A 24,550-nucleotide genomic window follows, 5' to 3' on the forward strand; every position below is an offset into this window, starting at 1 on the left:
AAGCAGCACACTGAGAAATGAAAGCTTGCTCATGATTCTTGCACAGGTCTGCACCGCTGCAGCCAAGGTCTTTCAGAAATGTCATTCAAATGAATGCTTTAAGATGTGAATTATAACTACATAAGGGTAATAGAGGACTTAGGTGAATAATTTTTGTCATTTATTAAATCCCTGACATTTTGTTCACTCTAGTTATGAAGATCTTCTCCTGGTATACTCAACACAAAGCAATTAACATGTAAGGTCATCCTCATGCCAGGTGAAAGTATTTTTTTTTAGCGTCCCTCTTTTGTTCTTCACAAATCCCGTCTAAAACGTTTCACTTTAAAGGCTGGTGCGTGTTTAAAGCCGAAAATAGAACATTTCTGGTACTACAAAGGTCTTTTGCTCCATTCCTCAAAAATCCTCTTGATTCAAATTACTTATGTGTAGCATTACAATATTTATTTGGATCTTTCTCTTCTGCAGAATCTGACATGTAGGACTCTTAGAATTTATTACAGATTAACTTGAAGCTTTTCAGAGCTCAGATAAACATGATGTGATAAGTTTTGAAATCTGGACTGACAAAGCAGTCATTGTGTGAGTTTAATGTTTGCAATAGTCAGTACAGTGCTTCTTTTCCAGCTGTCATGCACATCAGACTTAGTGACACCCAAACAGAGTAAAAGCAACCCTCTTTAATATTGGACCTAGGATTTCAGAACATTAATTGATGGGGGCAAAAGCTTTACTTAGAAAATTACAATTACATTACTACATGTATTGGTATTTAAATATTTGTATAGCATTTATCAAAGATATAAAAAAAAATCTCACAAACTGCTGCACAGCATAGTATGAAACATTACAAAAGTTTACATAAAATGTTAAAAGCAGTTAAAATGAAACAAGGATTCTTCAAAATTAAAACAAATATAACTGAAAAGATAGGTGTGATGTTGTGCAATAAAAGCAAGAAAAACAAACCCAGAGTAAGAAATTTATGACTAAATGTAAAGACCAATTTAAAAAGATTAATTTTGAGCTACTTTTTAAGAGAGACCACTGCGTCCACAGCTCTCAGGCTCAAGGGGAGAAATTTCTAGAGTCTGGGTTTGCAGCACCAAATGCTCTGTTTCTTTTTTGTCTTTAGCAGCAAGCTTTTCTCACTGGACCTCATGGACCTACACAGGATAGACGGACTTAGTAAAAGCACTTGAGTTTAGGAGCAAGCTTGTCCAGAGAAAGATGAGAATTTCAGTTTTCTTTTTATTTGCTTGTTGAAAGTTTCAAGCCATCCAGTTTTAAAGGGAACCTACAATGCAAAAGTCACTTTTTGCAAGATTTGTTCAGATGGTTTGCACTGTAAGATGTCTGCTGGAAAACAAAAGTGTTTTGCTGCTGACTTACCATATGGACGCTGTACTTCTTCTTCTAAGTCTGACAGGATCAAAGATACCTCTGTCCAATTGTAAATCTGTTTGCAGCCATTTTCACGTGAGGAAAGTGCGGGTGTAAAAGTTGAGTTGGTGGGGGCGTGGCCTTCAGCAACTTATTTGCATTTAAAGTGACAGGAGGCTCTAAATCAGCTTATTCTCACAGGAGCTCAAAACGGAGAACTAAGCGGGTGAAATATCATGATTTAAGAATTATTTTTGTTCAAAAATTGTAATCAATATGTTCTGTGTAGCCCATAGACTCAACTAAACTTAAATTTAGTAATCAATGACTTTCTGTTTCCCTAGGGGTAAAAAATATAAAATTTTGTCCAGTTTTCACATTTGGAAAGATGACAGAACATGAGCTCAAGTGAGGGAAGTGGTATTGATTATTCAGTGCTTTTAAATTCCTGAAAGCATATTGGTTGCATATTTTACAATTTGTAAGTTGTAATTTTCTGCTGTGGGTTGAGAAATGGACGAGTATGGGCAGACTGGTATATTATACATGATTTACTACTGATCCTTAGGGGATGTAATCACTTTATTCATTATTTCTGAAACCTAAAACCAGTCTGCTGTCAGTAGTGCTTATAATGCTTCTCTTTGATGGTTTGTTAGCCCAAGCAGTGTGATGAGGACTTTCACTATCAGTTTTACTTCTCAACTGAAATGAGCTGCAGGACTTATAGTGGTGGCATGTTATTGAAATACAGCACATATTTTTTTATTTATTTCTCCACTATTATTATTATTATTATTATTATTATTATTATTATTATTATTATTATTATTGTTGTTGTTATTATTATTATTATTATCAGGCATAATCAAGGTTCTCTCTGAGGAGCAGCGAACAGAAAAATGTCCAAGCTTTGCAGGAACACTGCCAGAAATAAGGTGGATATGATACAATTATTACACTTCACTGTGTCTGTCTGTGTCACGGTTTGTTTGATTTGATTGATTTTATTTTGAACTAAACTCAATTTAACTGAAATAAATTAAACCAGTTGATTTAACATTCCATGTCAAAGAATAACAAAATGGGAACGTCTCTGAATCAGAGGAGCAAACTGAGTGAAAGTCAGTATTTCATGCAGTTTCGTCAGGCCAATGCGATTCTGTGCTTGTCCTCATTAAATAAACATGAATCTTTCGAAGTCTTTAAAAATGACTTCATATTTAACCTTATTGGATAGTTGCTGATGCTGGAAATAAGTAATTCAGACGGACAGGGAAAAACTGAGGTCGGTTTTATTATTAAACGACATTTTAACTTTCAGCGTAAAATAATTTTGAATACAACACACACACACACTATACAGGGACATGTCGGGTTGATTGAGGAGCAGAGTTGGGAACCACTGGTTTAACAGAGTACTTTAACAAAAACATGAACTTACTGTCATGTATGAAGGATTTCACTCTCTTATATTTGCATAGAATATGTAAGTTTATGTCAGGGTACAATCTATGTGTAGAATGGTAATTTTGTCTACATAGATGTGACATAAAGCAGCATAGGGCATCACTTCACAAGCAAATAACCCGACTCAATGTCCTGACACACATCTGACTTGAAAAACTTGGTTAACAGCAGTTCAGCAGCACTAAACGGCTGCAGAGGAGGTCATGCAGTCATTTGAATTAGATGTGGAACAAAGACACATCTAAAACCAGTAGGAACCACTGTGTTAAACCACAGTAACTCTGAACTTTGATTCTTTTCTAACATGACACAAAAAGTGGTTGAAATGTGGTAAAACGTCTGCAGGTGTGCTTCAGCACTGTATTTTTAACTATCCACTAAATGAAAAATAAAATAAAAAATGAATAATAAGGAAAGATTATACTTTTCATTCATCTGACATCTACAGAAGAAAATGGCTCAACATTCAAAGCTGCTGTGCTGTCAAGCTCTATTTCAGAGAGAACACCATTCAATGTTAGCTAGAGGTAGACAGCGGTCATGGCAAATCTAGCTCACATCTTTTTTCTTTCTTTTTTTTTTTTTTCAAATCTGCCCGTGTCAGGCGCATCAAGAGCAGATAAACATCCATCAGTCATCTAAAACCTCGAATGGTTAAGCGAAGCAATAATTTCTCGACCAATACGCAGCTGAGTGATTACGCTGATAGACGCATGTGATCTGATTTTACTAAGTTTATAATGACACTTCATTTGTGGCATAAAACTTAAAGCTTTTATATAAACAAACAAAAGCCATTTCTTTAGACAAGCAGTTTGCTTTCAAACGATGCTCCCACGAGGCAATGCACTCAGCTTATCAGCATGATTCATCTTCCTGATTACATGGCGTGTCTTAGGGCCCTGCGCAGAGCACGAAGGGCGAGAGGCGCATCGACCTGCTGCTGCTTGTGCACAAAGCGAATAATGCTATTATTATTATTTTTTTTAACCCTTGGGTTTAGTAAATGCAGAAGTGCATTGCTTGTGTTTAAACTGGATGCAGTTTAATTCAGTGAGAATTTGCTCTACGTTCGTTGTCTAGCAACATGTCAATGTACGTAGTGCTGTTAAGTGTCGTCTCCCCACATTGCGCAATAGTTAAAAAAAAAAAAAAAAAAAAAGCAGCTGGACATGTGCAACGCGGCCGCAGTGTCAGCGGCAAGCGAATCGATGCAAACAATCTCCGCTTGTAACACGTGGATGATAAATCGGTGCGTCCTGCGTGTGCGCTGGAGTTGGGTACCTGTGACGTTACTGGGGCTTGTTATAGGGTTCAACAGAAAAAGTACCGCAGAAGGACCAATGCCGTGAATGAACACGTTCAGACGCGAGAGACAGAGACGGTGAGAGGAAAGGAGGGCGGACGATCTGCAAACTTATAGGCGCTGTCCGTGGTTCTGGATCACGCCTCTCAATCTGCCAGCCAGGTCCATTTTTCCTCTTGTCCATCTATTTTTTTTTTTTTTTGCTCGCACCTGTGCGCACCGATGATCGATGACCTCAAGGATGATGGAGCTCCGCAGTCTCTGCCGCCGGATTTAGACGAACAAACCCTCCCACGTTGTTCACTGTTTGAGATCATGGAAGAAGGAGCCGCTGGATTGTTAAAGGCTGAGTGAGAGAGAGAGAGAGAGAGGTGGGGAAGAAAATGTTTCTGAAGGCATCGTGCGTTACGTTGTTTCACAGGTTATCTACGGACTGACCAGCTCCAGCCAGATTCAGCCGGGGACCGTTCATATCCCCTGAGGAATTTCAACACCTTTACGTGTTTAAAAACCAAAATGAACAGTTGAGGCTTTGTTGCACTTTAAAGATAGGTGCTTCATCCCCTTTTGTTATCTAAAGAAGAGCAGCCACCTCTTACCGAGGCATGGGTCGTCTGACTGTTTTGGTCAACTCGGTGCTCCTGTTGCTTTTTGGCAGCGACATCTTCTTGGTAGGAGCTAGTAAGTATTACAAACCCTCTGCGTTTGTGTGCACCTTATTATATAAAAAAACAACAACACAGTCATAGTTGTAAGTTATGACTTATATGTTAAAGATGAGGTTTTGTACTCCTTATTGGCACCTCAATATCGGAAACATTCTGCAAAAATCCTTGTCTTTGTATTGGTTACTTTAAATAAAACTAACATGAATTCAAGCTTTATTTTATGTCGCATTAAAATGAATAGATATCTTTGAACAAAATCACTTGTGACACAATTAGTGAGGTTTCTTCTTTGTCCTAAATGATCTCCTTTACCATTTCACTCTGCTCATGCTGGCAGAGAGAAGGGCATTTGACCTCTTTGCACAATCTCACAGTCCGAAGGCTTCCCATATGCTCTCGTCTTTTCAGCTCAGTGCCACGGGTTTTCTTTGCAATTTCCATCTGGACAATGTGGTGGCCATGAAAGAATATTTGTTTTGTGCCTTACAAGTAATTTCTGTGTTCTAGACAGTTATTTTACTGAAAGCCCCAAGCATGACCCTCATCTTCCCAGTTGAAAAACCAGATAAAACCAGATAATTATCTAAATTGTCCTGGTATTTCAAACAGATTCAACACGTCACAAATTCTCCACCACGTTCAACAATGACGTGGTTTTCCACATACTCATCTGCTGTTTCGAACTTAGTGTATTTTATATATGAAGCATGATGCTCACCTTTAAGTTCTTCAAGTATATAGCGTAAATGTTATGATAAAAGTAACACAAACATCTGTCCATCTGTTGCATCAAATAAAACGTCTAAGCAGCTGCATAAAAAAACTATTCAGTCATTCTTTTTTGACAATATTAAAGGCAACATATTTGACTAAAAATACACACATGCACACATATAGCTAATTTTGAGAAGCCTGTTTACATAAAACATTAGAAATACCACACAAACAAGAGCAGGAGAGGGGGAAAAAGAAATCCTAAACCTTATCTATTTGGTTGCTCATTTGGAAAGTTTAGAATGACAAACTGCACATTTTCGCCTTTTCTCAGCTATCTTTAAATCTGAATTGTATTTTTGAGGCGTTTCCTGTCACTATGCTTGCATACCCACAACAGCATATTTGCCTTTGTGTATCTGTCTACCTTTATGTCATCCTTCTTTGCGTCTCGGAGGAACCGTGTGGAACCTGTGAAAGAATCAGCCTTGGCCCCTCACTGTTTCTGTGCGGGGGTGTTTGCTGTCATCCTTAAAAGAAAAAACAATTTTTTTCTAATATTCTGCTCTGACACATGATGTTAGAAACATCTCTGATCAGTTTCCTACGCTGCTGTCAAGAGCAGGGAAAGCAGCTCTTTAAATCGCAAACATGACATTCAGAAGCGTATTCACTTGGCGTAGCGTTCAAAGCGTTCCCTTTGAAAGCAAATCAATTGAATTTTAACATACATGTCCAGGAACTTACGGATTCATAGTGACATGCTATGCAGGATGAGATCTGGATTAGTTAAAATATTTTGTTAAAAGCAACAGAGAAAGAAAAAAAATGACAGGGAGGTTTTACAGAGCTTATGTAATTATCTTGAAAGTTTAAAAAAAAAAAAAAAATTACGTAATTACTGCAAAATATGCCACACCGTGGATGGATTTTTGACCATGCTTTTCAGCCATCATCACAGAATCACTGACAGGCTAAAGATCTTTAAAACTGCGTTATGTAAAATTGCATGTCGATTACACACACATACAAAACTGAAAATGATTGCAAGTAATAAATCAAAAATCTAGAATTCACATTTTCTACAACAGATGCCAGCGAGCACTAAATATTTTCAATTTACATTCAAACAAAACTCTTCAGTTGCACACGAGTCCCTGGCAGAGCCTCAGGCCTGTGTTATTTGTGTGTGTGTGTTATTTAAGATTTATTGCATTTATTGGATAGCCAGGCTCAAATCAAATTGGCAATCTGTTGTTCATAAACCTGCTGACACGTTCTTGACGAATATAGCGGCACTGGATGCGAGCCGAATCAATTCAAATGAAAGGCAGCGTTTGTTGACGTTGCCATAATTTTATTTCCCGTCACATGAGATACATTTTAAACACCTGTAAACACATGCTGTGGCTGATGGTTACAATAAGGTTACAGAACCCCGATTGTGCGAAACCCGCTCATGAATCTGCGACGTTGCTGCATGCTGCATGCTCCACGTTGCAGTTCCTGGCTGAGTGAGGTGTTGACTTTCAGCTGAGGAAGCTGAAAGAGTTGGATTGGGAGAAAATGCACACATTAGACAGGCACTTAAATCCAGCTGGTTGTACTGCTGTTTTGACAGCGTCTGGATCGGTGGGGAGAAAGTTTGGCTCCTCAAACATAAATGACAGTAAGCACATCTATTCCTGTCAGGATTATAAACGCACAGCAAAAAAAAAAAAAAAAAAAAGTCTTAGCAATTAGTAATGCCATGTAGGGAAAATATAACCACCTATTGCTTAATGTTGCTTCGGTTTCTTCTCCCAGGACTAGAGGAAAGCCATTTACAAAACGATCCCATTAGTTCACCTTGTTTCGCATATAAAGGCTGGAAGTGCAAAGGATTCAGAGAAGCAGCGTTCAAAGGTAACACTTGGGGAGGCATCGCTGCAGATGAGATTAAACCAGCGTGATATTACCTGAGCCCCACTGCCAGGTGATTTGCAGCAGTGGGGCGTGCGAGCAGCTGCGAGGCAACCTCCAGCAGTGGAGGGAGGAACATTTTGACTTTCCACCACAGAATATGAGACAATACAGATGGAGGACTGGGAAATCAATCAACACATGAGCTACCTTATAATGTTGGAAAAGGATTGCTTTTTAAACGCCCCTTTAAACTATATCAGAAGTAATTGGAATCAGATTTGTTTTATGTAGTGACATAAGGTCCTTTCTGTTAAAAAATAAAAATACTTTGCCTTTTAAATGGAGTTTAAGCAACATGAGTTATGCAACTGTGAGAGTTTTATTGTGTTGTTACTGAACTCATTATTCAGATGGTCCCTTTATGGGCACTGAATAACGAGCAGAGTATTAATTCATGTCAGACTTGGTTTTCAGTTTGAAGCAGAAGCAGTTTCAGCCTGTTCAAAAACATGTTTCTAGCAATAGATTTAAGCTTTTTCCAGACGCTTACAGTTAAAAGTTTTGAAGTTAAACACTTTTCTTTGCCCATTAAAGTCATTGTGTTGGTTTGCATGGGTGCCAATGATTGGCACCACTGGCTAAGATGAATTTGAAATGCTTAAATTTTTGTTTTGAAGACTTAATGGCCCCAAAACATGCCTCCAGGCATGTGCTCATTCTGGCTTGATTGCCACAAGTCTATTTATTTTTTTTATTTTTTTTAAATAATTGATTATGTAGAGCTTGGAGTAATGTAACGCCTTTCTTGTAGAGTACCAGTGATTGTGATAGAAGCAACTATTTTGTGACGTCTTCAACAGTCATTAAAGGTTTTTAAATGAAAAGGTTGGAATCCTCATTACATCTCAGAGTGAGAAGATGCTATTTGATATTTTTATACATCTTTACTCGGGCTATTAATGCTTTTCAAAACTCACAGACTAGTATTAATTAGAAATGTCTTAATACTTCTCCATCTAGTGCATCTGGTTTGGCTACACGACTAAATAAAAGTCCTCTTGTTTAGTGAGGAGTGATTAATCCAGCAACCTTCCTGCAACTTAAAACAGACGTAGCACACAAACGCACATTTTGTTTGTTGTAAAACTCAACACACATCGGCAGATTTTAGACATGTACTCGTCTTTCCTGTTTTGAAGAGTGGCAAATAAAAATGTGAATGTACACTACCTTATAGTGTATATAGTGTATAATCATGGATTATTAATAGTTGAAAGTTCCTAGAATTCATTACAAAAAGTGCTATTGATTTTATTTTATTATTTCAGTGTTAGTTCATTTTATGAAATGTTTTGGGTGCCAGTAGTTAGCCACTATAGACTTGTACATTATCCACAGATTTTAAAATATCAAATCACTTGTAACAAATACAACATGATCTGCGGGGTTTTTAATATTTTTACCCCATTGTCTCAGTCGCCCATCATCGAAAATCTGCCAAAGCTGTCCCTTTGCTATAAAGGAAAGCTTCCATTATCTGACCATTAATAAAACACATCCTGTCAGTCTCGATGTGAACGTATGTGCAGTCGATAAACTAACAGTCCACTGTGCTTTGCAAACAAACGTAGAGGTCAGAAATATAAGATGACACAGCTTTATATTTTATTCCAACAAATTCCTCCTGGGCTCCCTTCCACGGGGCTCTGCGGCTGTCCAAAGATCCGGCAGCACTTTCACAATTTCTCCATGTGCACTCTAGTTAATGCACTGGGCTTTCGCTATACGCTGTGATTCATCCTGGCAGCGCTCCCACGTCCCTGGTGGGTCGTACCATTTATTTCGCACCGACGCAGACCGTGTCCTCTGTGACATATTGCTGTTTAATTTCAGATCTTACATAACATGGTGTGCGTTGTGGGGCTTAGTCGGTGCCAGAAAAACATCAGCATCCCGCTAACATAGGTGTCTGCCATGACAAGTTTCTCTGCTGCAAGACTAAACGGGAAGGGGTGAAGTGGGGAGGAAAAAAGAAAAACTGCACGCAGACCGAAAATTCATGAAATTGTTCGGTTTTATAAACCTCTTTACAAACAATTTACGCTTTGAAAAATATTACTATGAAAACATCCAAGTGTGCCAACAAACCTTAAATTTGTAGAAGAATTCTTGCGTATTCGCTCTGGAATAAACTAATATGAGAACGGTGAGGTTATAGGAAAATGTTAGCGTTGAGTCTTCACCTTTCTTTTACTGAGCAATTACTTCCCTCATCACCACCGAATGACCAGCAGGCAATGCATCACGGATAGTAGCTGCGTTTGCACGCATGTCTGGCTGACTGCAACTCTCATTATCTAAAGGACAGCGACCTAAAAGATAAATGAACGTGTCCTCCTCTGAATAAATGTTACACCTGTTCCTGCTGAGGGCTCGCTTTAAAACAAGTACTGATGGCAATTAGGGCATGATGGTGTTTGTTCACAAAAGAAAAAAAAAAAAAAACAACCCCAGCAGCATTACCAAAGAAAGGAAGGTGCTCATAGCGTTTAGCTGGAATGCTACATGAAAAATGTAACCACCTACGAGGAAGAAAGTTGACGTACAGCTCCATATTCAGAACTCGTTATTGTTCCTGTAGTTCTCGTCGCAGTCTGTCTTGATGAGCAGAACTGTAGCATGTAAATATGCCGCCATATTTGCAGGTCTGTCTCATTAGAAGCAAATGAAAATCCATCCATCCATTTTCTTCCGCTTATCCGGGGTCGGGTCACGGGGGCAGCAGCTTCAGAAGGGAGGCCCAGACTTCCCTCTCCCCAGCCACTTCTTCCAGCTCCTCCGGGGGAATCCCAAGGCGTTCCCAGGCCAGCCGAGAGACATAGTCCCTCCAGCGTGTCCTGGGTCTTCCCCCAGGCCTCGTCCCGGTGGGACGTGCCCGGAACACCTCACCAAGGAGGCGTCCAGGAGGCATCCTTACCAGATGCCCGAGCCTCAACTGGCTCCTCTCGACGTGGAGGAGCAGCGGCTCTACTCTGAGTCCCTCTCGGACATATATATATATATATATCTATATCTATATATATATATATATAGATATAGATATATATATCTATATATATATATATATAGATATCTATAGATATATCTATATCTATATATATATAGATATATATATATCTATATATATATAGATATAGATATATCTATATCTATATATATATATATATATATATATATATATATATATATAGATATATATATATATATCTATATCTATATATATATATATATATATATATATATATATATATATATATATATATATATATATATATATATATAAATAAATAAAAAATTCCCTTCTCACCCTCCGTGGGTGGTCTCTTTCATCCTCTGAGCTCGGGTCCTCTACCAGAGGCCTGGGAGCTTGAGGGTTCTGCGCAGTATCTTGGCTATGCCTAGAACTGCACATTTCTGGACTGAGATGTCCAATGTTGTTCCTGGGATCTGTTTGAGCCACTGCTCCAGTTTGGGGGTGACTGCCCCGAGGGCCCCGATGACCACAGGCACCACTGTGGTCTTCACCTTCCAGGCCTTCTCCAGTTCTTCTCTGAGGCCCTGGTATTTCTCCAGTTTCTCATGCTCCATTTTCCTGATGTTGTGGTCACTTGGTATTGCTACATCCACCACAACGGCTTTCCTCTGTTCTTTATCCACCACCACAATGTCCGGTTGGTTCGCCATTACCATCTTGTCTGTCTGGATCTGGAAGTCCCACAGGATCTTAGCTCGGTCATTCTCCACCACCTTTGGGGGTGTTCCCCACTTTGACCTCGGACTATATATATATATACATATATATATATATATATATGTATATATATATATATATATATATATATATATATATATATATATATGGCATTACGTTTTTGGGTAGGAATGCTGCTTGCAGATAATTAAATAATGCAACTTATTTCCAAACTTTTATTTTAAGTTACTCATATTTTTACCGCAGCTGTGGGCAACATGTTGTATTTCGTAAAAGTGAGGTCTTTGTCCCTGGATCCCCGGCACTAACAGCTTGGTATTACACTGTGAGGGAAATATATTTAGATCTGTAGAAGACACTGTGGCCTGACCTGACCTGAGCAGATTCAAATTAGCATCGATTGTGTCTTTTGGCCTGAATACCATGATTATTTCCAAGGTAAAATCGACAAAAGCACAACAACCAAAAAGGGAAATAGAATGAATAGTTTTATTGCCAAGTTATTTTTTTTTTTATCTTTTATTCACAAAATTGACTGGACAAAATATTCTCTGTTCACAAAAAGTGACAACATTTTAAATGTGTCTACCATTCGATTCAAAATAGTCATTCATATTTGGCTTCTTGTCATTTCTTCCCATTTGCAGCATTTCCACAGGCCTAAGCCTCTAAATAGCATTCCCCGGCTTAATTTGACAGCTCACAAACTTGATAAGACACACAGTAAACACAAAAGCCCTGACAGAAACCTCTGGTGGTTACAGCCAATCCCATCTTTCCTGTCCATCTGACCTGTGCGATCGCTCAGAGACAACGTTGCTGCACAGATTCCTCTGTTAAAACTGTCACCCCTTTTACCTTTGGCTCTTTTCTTCCCAGGCTTTTGTTCCCCTCTTTGCAGCATGCATGTTGGCTGCCAACCAAACTGTGACAGATGACGACAAAGTGATAAAGGGGAAAGGAAAAATCATCCTGTCTGAGGCATATGGACTTGACGTAAACCGTTAGTTGTGAGCCAGGTTAAAACTGAAGGCTGAACAGATATTTGCTTAATTTATCAATGACTTCTGTAGTTCTTTCACACATTTTAGCACACTCAGATTGGAATGCCCCAAGTGCCTGAAACACACTTTCAGAAATAGTTGTACTTCCTCAATTCAGTATAGCTTCTTAGATTTGATGGCTAAGGTAACGTCTACTGAAGTCAGCTGCATATTTTAAATTTAAGATCTCCTTCTTTCTCTGGGGTACACACTTCAAATGCTTTTCCAGCTGCACCAAAGTTAGAGACTTTGTGGGACTTCTAGTCCAGATAATAGACTCCTTTTCCATCGCAGCATTACAAACCAAACATTTGTCGGATCTCTTGTAATGTTGCCAAAAATTTATCTTTTTGTGTCCATATTTTGTCCAGCTGATCTTGTGCGATCTTACAATATTCCCCACAGTCTGAATATTTGACTCTTATCTTCTGTGGAATGCAGATATAAAACATGAACCTTTTCCAACCTTTATCATGTTCTGACAAATCAACAACCATCTCCTGATTTCATTAATTTCTTTTTTTTGTAGATTATTTTAAGTGATAGAGCTACATCTTTGTATTGTTTCTGACTGTTTACCATTAAGATTCTTTCTTCCTGTCTGCTTCCCTGCAGACCGGCCCCCCGCCCCGGTCAACGTGTCCGTCATGCACTTACGAGCCGACTCAGCAACCGTGTCCTGGGAGGTTCCAGAGGGGGATATAATCATAGGATTCTCCATATCTCAACAGGTAATGACTCAAATTTAACCTCTTACACCCTCAGGGGGTATAAGTAAATTTAAACTTAACATTTTGGGCAAAACCTTTATGTGGAATAGTTTTTGAAAGATCAAAGCCTCTTTTAGCGGATAATAAAAAATAAAAAAAAATTTAAAGGCACGTGGATCCTTTGTTTACAGAGCAAGCCGAGGTCGTGGCAGCTGGACCCACCGGTGGGTCCGTCGGGTTAATCTCCTTAAAATATATATATATATTGATTACCCTTAAACGTTTTCATTTTTTTTGTCATGTCACATGCCCATACTTCATTGTATTTAATTGGGATTTTATGTGATGGACCAAAAACAGATTTGCATATCACTAGTGTGAAATAGCATAAAAATGGTTTTCAAATGAATGAATAAATATCTGAAAGGCGCATTATTGTATTCAGCCCCCTCTGCTCCGATACCCCCAAATAAACTTTAGTGCATGATATTGGTAAATGTCCAATGAAGAAATTGATTATTTAGCAACAGCTAAATTAATATTTAGTCTAGACGCTTATAGACTGCATGAAAAAAAAAAACAATTTGGAATCGATGTAATGCTTCATGGAAAATCTTTAATCTAAGAAGAAAACCTCCGAGTCAGAGGAGTTATTTGATATACACGTTTATGCCTTGAATGCACATACATCTGTAAACCTGACAAGCTTCATTTTTTAAAAGATAAACGCATTTTAAAATCCTAAAAATAAGAAAACTGATTACTCTCGCCACCGACTGATGCAATGCCACATGACTTCCTGCAACCGTGAATATGTGCTGTGCAACTCAGAACATAATGCAGTAATCTGAGTTAACTTTCCATTGAGGTGACCGAAAAGCCTCTCTCCTCTGGGTTTATCATCAGTTTTTGGCAGCAGGGTCTGAACACCTCTCATAATTGCCTTAAGCATACATAAGAGTTGAAGCATTGCATTATTCATTATTTTTTATACGTGAACACTTTCTCAACACCACACATCCTGCCCAAAGGCAAGAACAGAAGCCTGACTAGCAGGAAAAAGTGTAATATTCTTAAAAGCTTTTTCTCATGAAATGTATGGAATCTTAATTAATCCTAATTCCTCTCACAGCGAAATAGTTTGCATGTTGTTCTCCAAACTATTTTTAGTTGGGCAGCTTTGTTGCAGATCGGTGTGCACTCTGAGAAAGGTCTGTGATTGTTCCCATGCCTTTGCAGCATGACACTTTATTGATTCTAACATTATCCCATCAAATTTAATGAAGCGAAGCGATGACACTTCCAAGAGAAGACAATGGCCTCTCTGAGAGACTCGTTTTGCGGGGTTGTGTGTGGTCACCCTTATCACCTAATTTCCCTCATTATTGATCATCGCTGGAATTGCTCAATAGCTTAATCTATTTGGCTGCCCTCTACCTTTTTTTTTTTTTTTTTTAACTTTCAGAGGCAGGATGGACACATGCAGCGATTCATTCGTGAGGTCAACACCACCAGTCGTTCTTGTGTTCTTTGGGACCTGGAGGAGGAGACGGACTACATCATCCAAGTCCAGTCCATTGGGCTTTATGGGGAAAGCCAAGCCAGCAAGAAAGTCCATTTTCGCACGCTCAAGAAATCTGACCGGTTCTCTTCTAACAGCTCTAACCAAGGTACGCTGCTTAAGCATCCTGCAGTTTTGTAGACAGTAAACTCACTACTTTGATTCTTATGTCAGTTTTTTATACGTTTGTATTTAGAAAGTGTTCACTGGGCTTAGAGTGGAACCAAAGTCAAATTCCTTCTTTGTGTGGGCAAACGTGATGAATAAAACTTCTTCTGCTGTAAATATCTAACTGACTGAATAGTTAATTTATGCTTAGATATCTGCTAACACTGGTTAATGTAGAACCTCTGATCAAACTAAACAGGAAGTGCTTAAATGTTTGACGGAACTGGCACAGTCTGTAGCTATGCTAGCTTAACAATAAGAGTGCAAGATATTGGAGGAAAGTTTGATTGAGTTTGTTCCGAAACAAACTGAGACGTCTCACAATGGACATGTTGTTATTAATCCTTAATAGTCCACTGTCCCTGAACGGAGAACCCAAAGCACGCATGACATTGTTATGACAACCAGATATTTATGTATTCAGAGGAGATGGTTAATGATTCATTCAAATGATCTTCTAGAGCGTCAAACTCTTGGACTCGTGTTTTTAGTGCACCAGTCTATGTCACATAAAGGCTTTTATAAAAGCAGCTGAAATGAGTTCCCTCTGTATGGGAGCTGGGCTTAGCACCAGAGATTGAGTGTGAGTGAGGACTGCTGAGAACACAGGTGCAGCACGACACTCCAATTCCTCTGAATCATAAGGATTCAGCAGAGGTTCAGGTGTCTGATCTCCTCATGGAAACTTTCTGGTTGCTTCCCACCAGGACAAGCTTTCCATGTTCCTGCTAAAGAAAAGCATCCTCGTAAAGTGCCGACTCAGCTTTCGCAAAGTGCATTTCCGCTTGACGAAGGCAAGCGTTTTCTTGAGATGCAAAAGGGAGCTGTTGCTTTTCTATCTTACAGAGAGATTCTTAAACTTTTTTGGTGTTTGCATTAAAAACAGAAACAGCTAAACCATAATATTCCAGAAATTGTGAGCTGAGCTGCTGCCTGACACCTTCCGTCTAATTCACCATGAATCCCAACTCACAGACAGACGCGGCCCATTGCTGACACTTCTCCCACTGTTGTGCTGAAGTCTCTTTTCTTTCTTTTTTTTTCCCCCTCCGCTCAATCCTTTTAAAGCAAGCTGACATTGAAAATGAGACAAAGTGAAGGCAAGTGTTGTCGAGTGTAACAACATGAAGGCTTCCTGTCAGAACCTCACAGTGGGATCTGTGGTGGTGATGAAGGGAGAATGCTTTCCTCTCAGACACCGATACATTATTGACAGACTCTTCAGGCACGGCAAGCTGCTCTGAATTTATGCAATGTTACATAACACCGCTGTGATTCTCTACAGACTCCAAAACATTTTAAATTCAGTAGACGGGCTCAGCTCAGGAACCGGTGGAAAGAAGAAGACCATGACCAAAAGGAGAGTATATTATGCAGCTTTCTTCTTTTTTTTTTTTTTTAGCTCAGAGTAAAAAGAAAAAAAAATTCTCTAAACCCCTCTGCGTTAGCTCAGGCATGACTATATGATGAGCCAAATGTATTCAATCTCGAAATGATGAAGCCTCAACTTGACACTTGTTTGTGAGTAGGTCTGACACACTCAGCTGATTTTTCCTAATGATATCACACGCACACAGGTTGGAGGTTGCGAAAACTGGAAACGCTGATACAAGGGAATCATAAATGTTCCACTTTCGCTGACTCAGAATCGGCTTAATTTGTTAAGCAAGCAAGACTGTCCACGGAGGGAAAAAAAAAGTAACAAATAGCAGCTAATCAGAAGAGCCTGTGCACTATAAATCAAGACAACAAGGGCGGTGATGTACCAAGTTGCTTTACTTAACAAATCCATCGCATTACCTCGCATTGCTTTTTTTTGTTCACGTTTATTTGAGTTCAAATGATTTCAGACAATTACACTACTATAAAGATATCTCAATAAACTGCTGCGCATACACAGGTTTACTGCCAGTGCTGACTATTGGAGAGACTAATAGTGAAGCATTAATCAAGGTTTGTAGCCTCTCCGGGTCTTCCAACTGGGTCAGAAAAAACAGCCCATTCAGTAAAATGAGATTCATTTTTTTTAGGAGCTTCTTTTGGCGTCTTAAAGCAATTTCTGCCGGCGTTTCATAAATCCAACGCCAGGAGTGCTGACTCCATCCTCACACCCTGTTTTTAAAGTCCAGTGACATCGTTTATAATTATGCAGCTTTTCTGAACCTCGTAACTCAATGTTTTTCATCACGCTTTTTGATTACACTTAATGCTGTTTTTATTTGCCGTTTACTTTAGAATAAACTCTCATAATCGTATTACAGTTTTGTGTTTTAAATACTTGAGTAGTTTCTAAAGATATAGTGTAAGGGTTCTGAATCCTACATGAGACATTGTTTGTGTGTGAAAGAAAATAAGCAAGAGTAAATTCAGTACATCTCTAAATCAATCTTTGTTCTGAAAATTGACCCATTTTCACCTACAGCATATATAGAATGATGCCCATAACTATTATGTAAAGTGATTACTTATTCAGAATCAAAATGTTTTATAAAAGCCAGAAGATTGAGAATGTTAGATACACTGCCTAAAAATATTCTGTTTAATTACACAGGAGAAAGAGTTCCAAAGATACATTTTTTAAATAAATATAATAAATAAAAAATGTAAAGTTGGATGAGGCCTCTCAGTAATGACTGGTTGGGACATTGCGCAGTGCATTTGCACAAGTCCACTTCTTTAACACACTGCTATGACCAGGCGGTTATGTAATAACGGGTGTGTGAGACACATTCAATATGAAGACACAAGAGGCCATGTTATCACTAAAAGTAAACAACAAAATTTTAACGCATGCTGTCTGGTTCTTCTGTACTCGTACCAAATCAAATAAGGAGATTTATGACTTTTTTTATGCTTTGAAGATTATTATGAGGTTCTTTAAAATAACATGAATGGATACTAAGCATAGTCAGACCTGAACAGAATCTGTTTTTTAAAAAACAAATCATATATAGTATGTTTTTTTTTCTGTTGATATGAGCTACCAAATTTTTGCACTTTCTTTTAAATAAAATGTCAGCTGTGAGCCAGTTTGTGTGCCTTTCTATAAATGGGTAAATTAGCATTGTTAGCATGAACTGAGGATCCATAGCAGGAGTAAAAATGTGCAATAAAAATCACCCCCCAAAAGATATCCCTACTAACTCCTGCCAATCTACTTAACATCTTAAATTAAAAGATAATTTTTTTTGACATGGTTCTTTGAGCACAGACTAAGGAGGTGGTCCCCATAGGCACAATTACTGTACAGTACTTCAAAGAGATGCTCAGCCGCCTCCTGCGAGGCAGCAGTTTCACTTAGACTCCATCATCAAAAGCACTGACACAGAGACTCGCTTCACTTAGTCAGATATATGTGGAGTTTCCCCAACCATGTACAGTATTTTATATACTGATGAACCTGTGGATAAGTGTAAAGCAGGGATAGGCTACAAAAACAACATGCAAAACTCTCAGCATCACACGAGGCACTGTTTAGAGCAGGGGTGTCAAAGTCAAATGGATGGAGGGCCAAATAAAAAATTTAGCTACAAGCCGAGGGCCGGACTGATCGAATGTTCATTGAAATTTTTTTAAATGACATATAGTCTAGTGAACCTAATTGAACCTACTGAAAACCTAACAAATATATTCCAATATGATCATATAAATAAAGCAATATTTTCTTATGGCTCTGTCAGTAATCTTTAATTTTCAACAGACACAACTGAAATATTTTTAAAATATAATTGGATTGAAATACAATAAAATAAAGTGCAAAAATCTATTAATCCACATATGTCAGAGTCAAGGCATTTAGATGTGTCGCCGGCGACACATCTAAATTTGCAGTACCGTAATTCCACCACACGTAGCGCTAAGTGGAAAAATTCCAACGGTTTCTGAAAGGGGAGACGTTGCACTTTCCAGCAAGTATCGGGTTAATACGGTAACTTCGCAGCTGCAGCTGCAGAGAGTGTAATTAATCCGGGGGGCACTCGTTTAATAGACGGTATATTTCGGCAATAACTTGGTGGATATTGAAAGTTCCGGTTGTTATGGATACATGGGTAAGTACATCATCTCACAGAACATTTAAAGAACTACTTACAGTTCAAATAAGGAAGATATTTTTTTTCAGACGGGGTGCCGGCTTGCTGCGGTCTGCGGGCCGGTTCTAATAATAAATCAAGATCATCCCAGGGGCCGTAAAAAACCTTCTCGCGGGCCGGATGTGGCCCGCGGGCCTTGACTCTGACATATGTGGTTTAGAGCATCAAGTTAAAAATAGAAATACAAACCTATGAAGACATGGCTGTCCACCTGAACCAACAGGTGAAATAAGGAGCATGAAAGATGCAGCCAAGAGCCCTATCGTATCTCTGGAGGAAGTGCAGAGGTCAACCGCTCGGGTGGTGGGATCTGTCGGCAGAAAATCTATTAGTTTTCACAAATTTGGCCTTACGAGAGGAATTGCACAAAACGGCTTTGTTGAAATGAAATCTGGTTTTTAATTTGCCACAAGACATGCAGGAAACACAGCAAACATGTGGAAGAAGGTTCAGATGAAATGAGTCCAAATTCGAGCTTCTTGGTCTCTTTGCAAAATGCCACAAAGCAACAAAACTGACATTGAACATATGTCAATATAAAACATGGTGGTGTGGTGAGGTTGATATTCTTCAGCAGGGCTAGGCAACATGGGGAACTTTGCTGAAGGAAAATCTGTTTAGAAGTTACAAAAGGTTTAATACTGGAGCAGAGACTCGTATGCAATTGGACAACAATCTTGAACATATACCCAGAGATTTAAAAAAATGCTCTGAATCACTGTGCAGACCTTAAATCAACCTTGAACACTTGAAAATCTATTTCAATCTATGCTCTCCCCCAGCTTGCAAAAAACAAAAGGACAACAGCTTTTCTCTCTAGATGTTCAAAGCTGGCAGAGTCATTTCCCCCAAACGTTTGCAACTATAAATGCAGGATAAGATGCTCTACAACGTAATGAGTTGAGGAAACTTTTTTGCATTGTTTTGACAATTATGCAGCACTTTGTGTTGATGTAGCACAGAAATCCATGTAAAATACATTGACATTTTTTGGCAAGCTACTATGCGCCAGCACAACTGCTTTATGTACAGGAGATGTCATAAAAGAAATAATCAGTAGAAGCATAGTTGTGACTCCTGTATTAAATCCGCAGTGAGTTGTTGCACATCTTCCCGTCACAGTTCTGAGCTACAATCGGCATCGTGGGATTACGGGCGAGCAGAAGGAATTTCAAGTAATCATCTCGGCACAGACTGTTCGGTGTATCAAAGGCTCAGAAGTCCTCTTGTTCTGCGTTAGCAAAGAATCACACAACAATACGAGCGTGGTGCAAACAGCACTGCAATGTTATTTAGGTCATCCAGAAATGTGCTTTCTCAAATCCACATGTCTATCTTCACGATATACGATACAAATCTAAAACAACATCACTGCTCTAATGAAGGGAAAAGAGCAAATGTGTGCAAAATTAAAGCTTTTTTTTAAGTGAGTCAGAACCTCTTTAGAGTTTTGTGGTTTTCCTGTAATCAATGGAGAGTCCCTTTTAAAAAACAGCACGAGATAAGCGATAGAAAAACATGAGCAACTGTCAGGATGTCGGGGGACGTGATGGAATAACCGATCCAGCGGAGCCTTAGAGGCTCCAGAGACTAAAAGGCCGTGCTGCTAATGTCTCAGTGTGGGCTTTGGTAAAAATGCACACGCTTCTTCCCATGCTGGAGAGATGGAAATTAATTACAAAGAACCAATTGCTGAGTGGTAATTGCCGAGTGGGTTCAGGTAGCTTGAGGACACGTGGGAGTAATAAACTGGATAACAGCTCTCTGAGAAAGCCATCAAGCAGCGACCTCGGTCCTGATCTGGCATTTTAAAGTAATGTTCCTTCTGATTTCTACGCAGAGCTTAATGCACAACATCTACATGGAGAGTTAAAAAAAAGGAAATTATTCCATAAAAGAAATACTAAAAATACTATTAATAATACATATATTTAAAAAAACACATTAAAAAAAGGGTAAAAAATGTATCATTTTTTGACAAATGAAGAACAGATTAAGAGACGAGGAGGAAAGCCAACTCTTTTATTCTTGCACTTCTTAGTTTTCTATTAATAAATCTTCACTTAGCTTTTTTAAATCCCCTTCCCAAATGTTGAAACTTGTTGAACAGCTTGTTGGATAATTGACTATAAGCTTCTTATTTGCAAAGACTTTCAATTTAATTTCCTTCAGCAGGACAAAGTTGTCAAATGACTTCATTGAAAACATTGCTGCCTCATTGGTTCCTGCTGTCAGGGTAATTTAGTTGGTCTGCTCTTAAAGATTATAAGGGAGACTAAAAAGAGATATTCCAACATACGCATTCATCATGTTTATCTAGATTACACATGACAATATGTTTTCAAGCTATCATAATACTTTATACTCCTTTTTTTTGTTTTTGTGAACTCTGGCTCCCTTCCTCTGTCCACTTACAAAGACATCCCATAGTATATCTAAAGAGATTTGGAAGCACAACTGAGCACTCGCTGAAGCTACTATAATGTGAAAAGAGCTGGCAGACCGTCACTTTTGGGGCAGCTCCCTGACAAGTTGATTCACTAAAGGAGCCAATTAGGAAGAGTGGTGCGCTGGAACACGTCCATCCAGCCACGTTAGGAGACAGGACAAGGTCTAGTTGATACAGTTAGAGCAGGATTAATTTTGCAGACTGGTTTGTTGTTCCTCTCTTTCCCTGAAAGCTAATGCTAATAACAGTCATGAGCCACAGAAAAAGATAAAAGCTTTTCACAATCAACGCAGACACAGTTCACATAAATCGAAACTTGTGCCAAGATATTTTGGCTGGATTCTTAAACACTCAAGGATCAAATTGTCAGAATCGGTGTTCATGGACTCAAAACTTTATATTTACTGCAGTGGGTTCATAAATGCGTCATATTTACCTTCTGAACTGTGTGCTTTATCCTAGACGATCCCACAGTGCAGGGCTTGGACAAGTCTCGGCATCTTCAAACGGGGGAGATGATCATCATTGTTGTCGTCTTGGTCATGTGGGCAGGTGCGTTTGTGAAAATGAGAAAAGTGTAAGTTTTAGATTTGAAATAAAAAAAAAGTAGGAAAAAAAAACATTTAAAGTAGTTTCTTGTGTTTGTATTTTACTGGTTGAAAGTAAGAAAAACGACGCATATTGAGTCATTTAGAAGATGATTTATTTCAGAATTGTCATCTTTGAAGGACCCTGTCAGTAAAATTATTTAATGAAATTAAAAGCACCAGTTTATTTCTATTAAACACAATTTTTCTACTTCAGAATTATTACAATTATGATAAACTTACCCAAAATGTATTGACAGTATATGGGATCTCCATTATCAAAAATAATGGAGGTTTCTGTCTTATGGCTACATCATCATTCTGACTTAGTAATTATCAGTAAAGAAGCCAGTGGCAAAAGATCAGAGGGATCCCCGAAGAGTCCATCTAAAAATAAAATAAAACAGAAAACAGACAGGAAGGGAAAAAAAAGATTTATTTTTACGTTACACCACTTCACAACAGAGATGCTTCTTCTCTTTCGGAGTCTCCATCCATCTCAGGGTTTCCACGACTGCTTAGAAGTGCGGTGATTAATGATCGTGCTGAGGTACAATAACACACGACATATCTGACAGACTGCTCGAGTGAAATGTTGGAAAACCCTAATGAGAGAAAACAAGCCGACACAGAGGCTTCAAAGAGCGAGAAAACAGAGCTGTTTTCACATTTGAAGATGATCCTCACAATCCCCACAGTGTTGAATTCGGTTTGATTTGATAAAATTCTGTACTTTTAGCTCAGTTTGTCCGAATTGTAAAACATAACTTAGAAATGAAAAAAATGAGGTTATTACAAAGCATGAGAATTGTTCTCATATTTGATATGCCATCCGAGTTTAAATAAATAACTATTTTTTATCATTTATCATTTGATAGCACCTTGCTTCAATGTTCATGTTATTTCTGCAAAATGCACTTGTAAAATGAATATTTTTTTCTGCAGAACTTTGCATTATTATGTATGAACAGTAGTGTATAACAAGAACAAGAAATATATAGATACAATCAAGGAATTTATCAATCAATCAATCAATCAAATTTTATTTGTATAGCACATTTCAGCAGCAAGGCATTTCAAAGTGCTTTACATAATTTTAAACAGTGAGAAAGAAAAAGAAAGTAATAAAAAGATAAAAAGAAAAGATAAAATCACCCATCATACGGTCATTTAAACAATATTCTTAATTCTTTTTTACATTTCAAGACCAAAATCTTCTTTTAATTTCAAACTAACTTTCATTCATAACTTATGGCTCAATTTAACCTCAACACAGAACTGAGTGTCTCTGTCTCAGCAGAGTTCATGTTAATAGAAAAAAAAAACCACATTCAGGGCTCACACATTAATCTTATGTAATGTAACCATGACGTACATCAATGCGGTGAGCATTATCGACAACATCAACGTCTCTTTGCTAATTAGTCAGCAGCTGCACTACTGTAGAAGGCATTGATATTAATGTCAGGCCAATCAAAGAGTGCCATAAAGATGTCATTACCAGATCTCTTTATTCATTTCTGAAAATGTGACGGCAGCGCCCTTATAGAAATTCCCTGCCTTAGTGTTTTCAGGAAGCTGACTCCGAATTAACAATGCTGTTCAGACAGGAAGCACAGCTGCATCGAAAAGGCTGCAAAACACACAAAAAAAGGCAAGCCGTATCATCTTTCCATCTTTAAAAATGAAAGCGCAGCTATCAAAACTCCCCGGGGAGCCAAGTTCCATTATCCACACGGCATTTTAGTGCGCAGGGGTGCAGGAAGTGTGAATGACAGTGGCTTCCTTGCGACAGAGTTCCTGTTTGTTGTGCGAGTGGGTTTTTCAACGTGTGGCCTCCTCTTGTCCTCCTGGCAGCTGTTATAGCCCTGTTCTGCCGGCAGTATGACATCATAAAGGACAACGATTCCAGCAACAGTAAGGAAAAGGTCAAGCCGTTGTCGGAGAGGAGCACGCCGGAGCACCACAGCGGAGGACTCCTAAGAAGCAAGGTGAACATGAAGAAATGTTATAGCTTATAGAGATTTTTAGCAAATTGAATTTAAAACTATGACTTTAAAACATTACCTCCAGTATCTCCGTTGGACTTGCCGTATGTAAAAGTTACTGTGTGGATTTTTCCACCCGTCACTGTGGCGTCCTCCATATTCATGTAGGAGGGAAGACATCTAGAGTTCAGGGAGCCCTGGTACAAATCAGCAATAATGTACATCTAGCCATGTTTGCAAAGGAGGACAGTCACACACCACATTACAATACATGAAATTTAACGGCAAATTCTACTTACGTTCCCATATTTACACTACCAATGTTTTCTTTCTTGTCTTTTGCAGTTTCATCCCTCTGTGCCATCTATAAACATCATAGAAGTCTGATGAGAAGATGGCCAAACTTGAACTGTTGCGTTTTCAACTGTTAATGCTTTTTTTTTTATTGTTTCTCTCCAAGTTGGGAAAAAAAACAAAAACATTCAGAGAAAAGCAGAAATGATGATTGATGAAAGAGTTAACAGAAGACTGATATGCATTAGTGCTTGTTTCGGGGAGAAAGGGGAGAAAACACATACATTTGTGTTCTGACACAGGAACTCCTTGCAATTGCTGAAAAAACTATTCCTCCGCAGATTAGTAGGACTTGATTTAATGTTAATCCACGGTGCAGGAAACACTGATGTCTTTGCTGGGTGCTTGCTTTAAAGCTGCAATATGAAACAGTAATTTATC

General features: G+C 38.6%; 1 protein-coding gene across 1 annotated transcript; it reads left to right on the forward strand.

Moving 5' to 3' along the window:
- The first annotated feature begins 3,112 nt into the window (after positions 1–3,112).
- Positions 3,113–24,202, forward strand: fndc4a (fibronectin type III domain containing 4a). The gene is made up of 6 exons (XM_014996192.2): positions 3,113–4,840; positions 12,877–12,992; positions 14,437–14,641; positions 21,703–21,792; positions 23,685–23,818; positions 24,161–24,202. The coding sequence occupies exons 1-6, from the start codon at positions 4,765–4,767 to the stop codon at positions 24,200–24,202; spliced, it is 663 nt and encodes a 220-aa protein (XP_014851678.1). The 5' UTR covers positions 3,113–4,764.
- The last annotated feature ends 348 nt before the right edge of the window (positions 24,203–24,550 follow it).

Source organism: Poecilia mexicana, unplaced genomic scaffold (genome assembly GCF_051168715.1).
Source record: "Poecilia mexicana isolate PSO_F unplaced genomic scaffold, ASM5116871v1 scaffold_21, whole genome shotgun sequence".
In the NCBI taxonomy this organism is placed as follows: Eukaryota; Metazoa; Chordata; class Actinopteri; order Cyprinodontiformes; family Poeciliidae; genus Poecilia; species Poecilia mexicana.

What these genes read in the sequence shown, in the direction of transcription:
- fndc4a (XM_014996192.2), top strand. Translation starts at nt 4,765, where the DNA reads ATGGGTCGTCTGACTGTTTTGGTCAACTCGGTGCTCCTGTTGCTTTTT. An exon ending in CATCTTCTTGGTAGGAGCTA is followed by an intron (nt 4,841 to 12,876) that starts GTAAGTATTACA and finishes GCTTCCCTGCAG; the next exon opens with ACCGGCCCCCCGCCCCGGTC. An exon ending in GATTCTCCATATCTCAACAG is followed by an intron (nt 12,993 to 14,436) that starts GTAATGACTCAA and finishes TTTAACTTTCAG; the next exon opens with AGGCAGGATGGACACATGCA.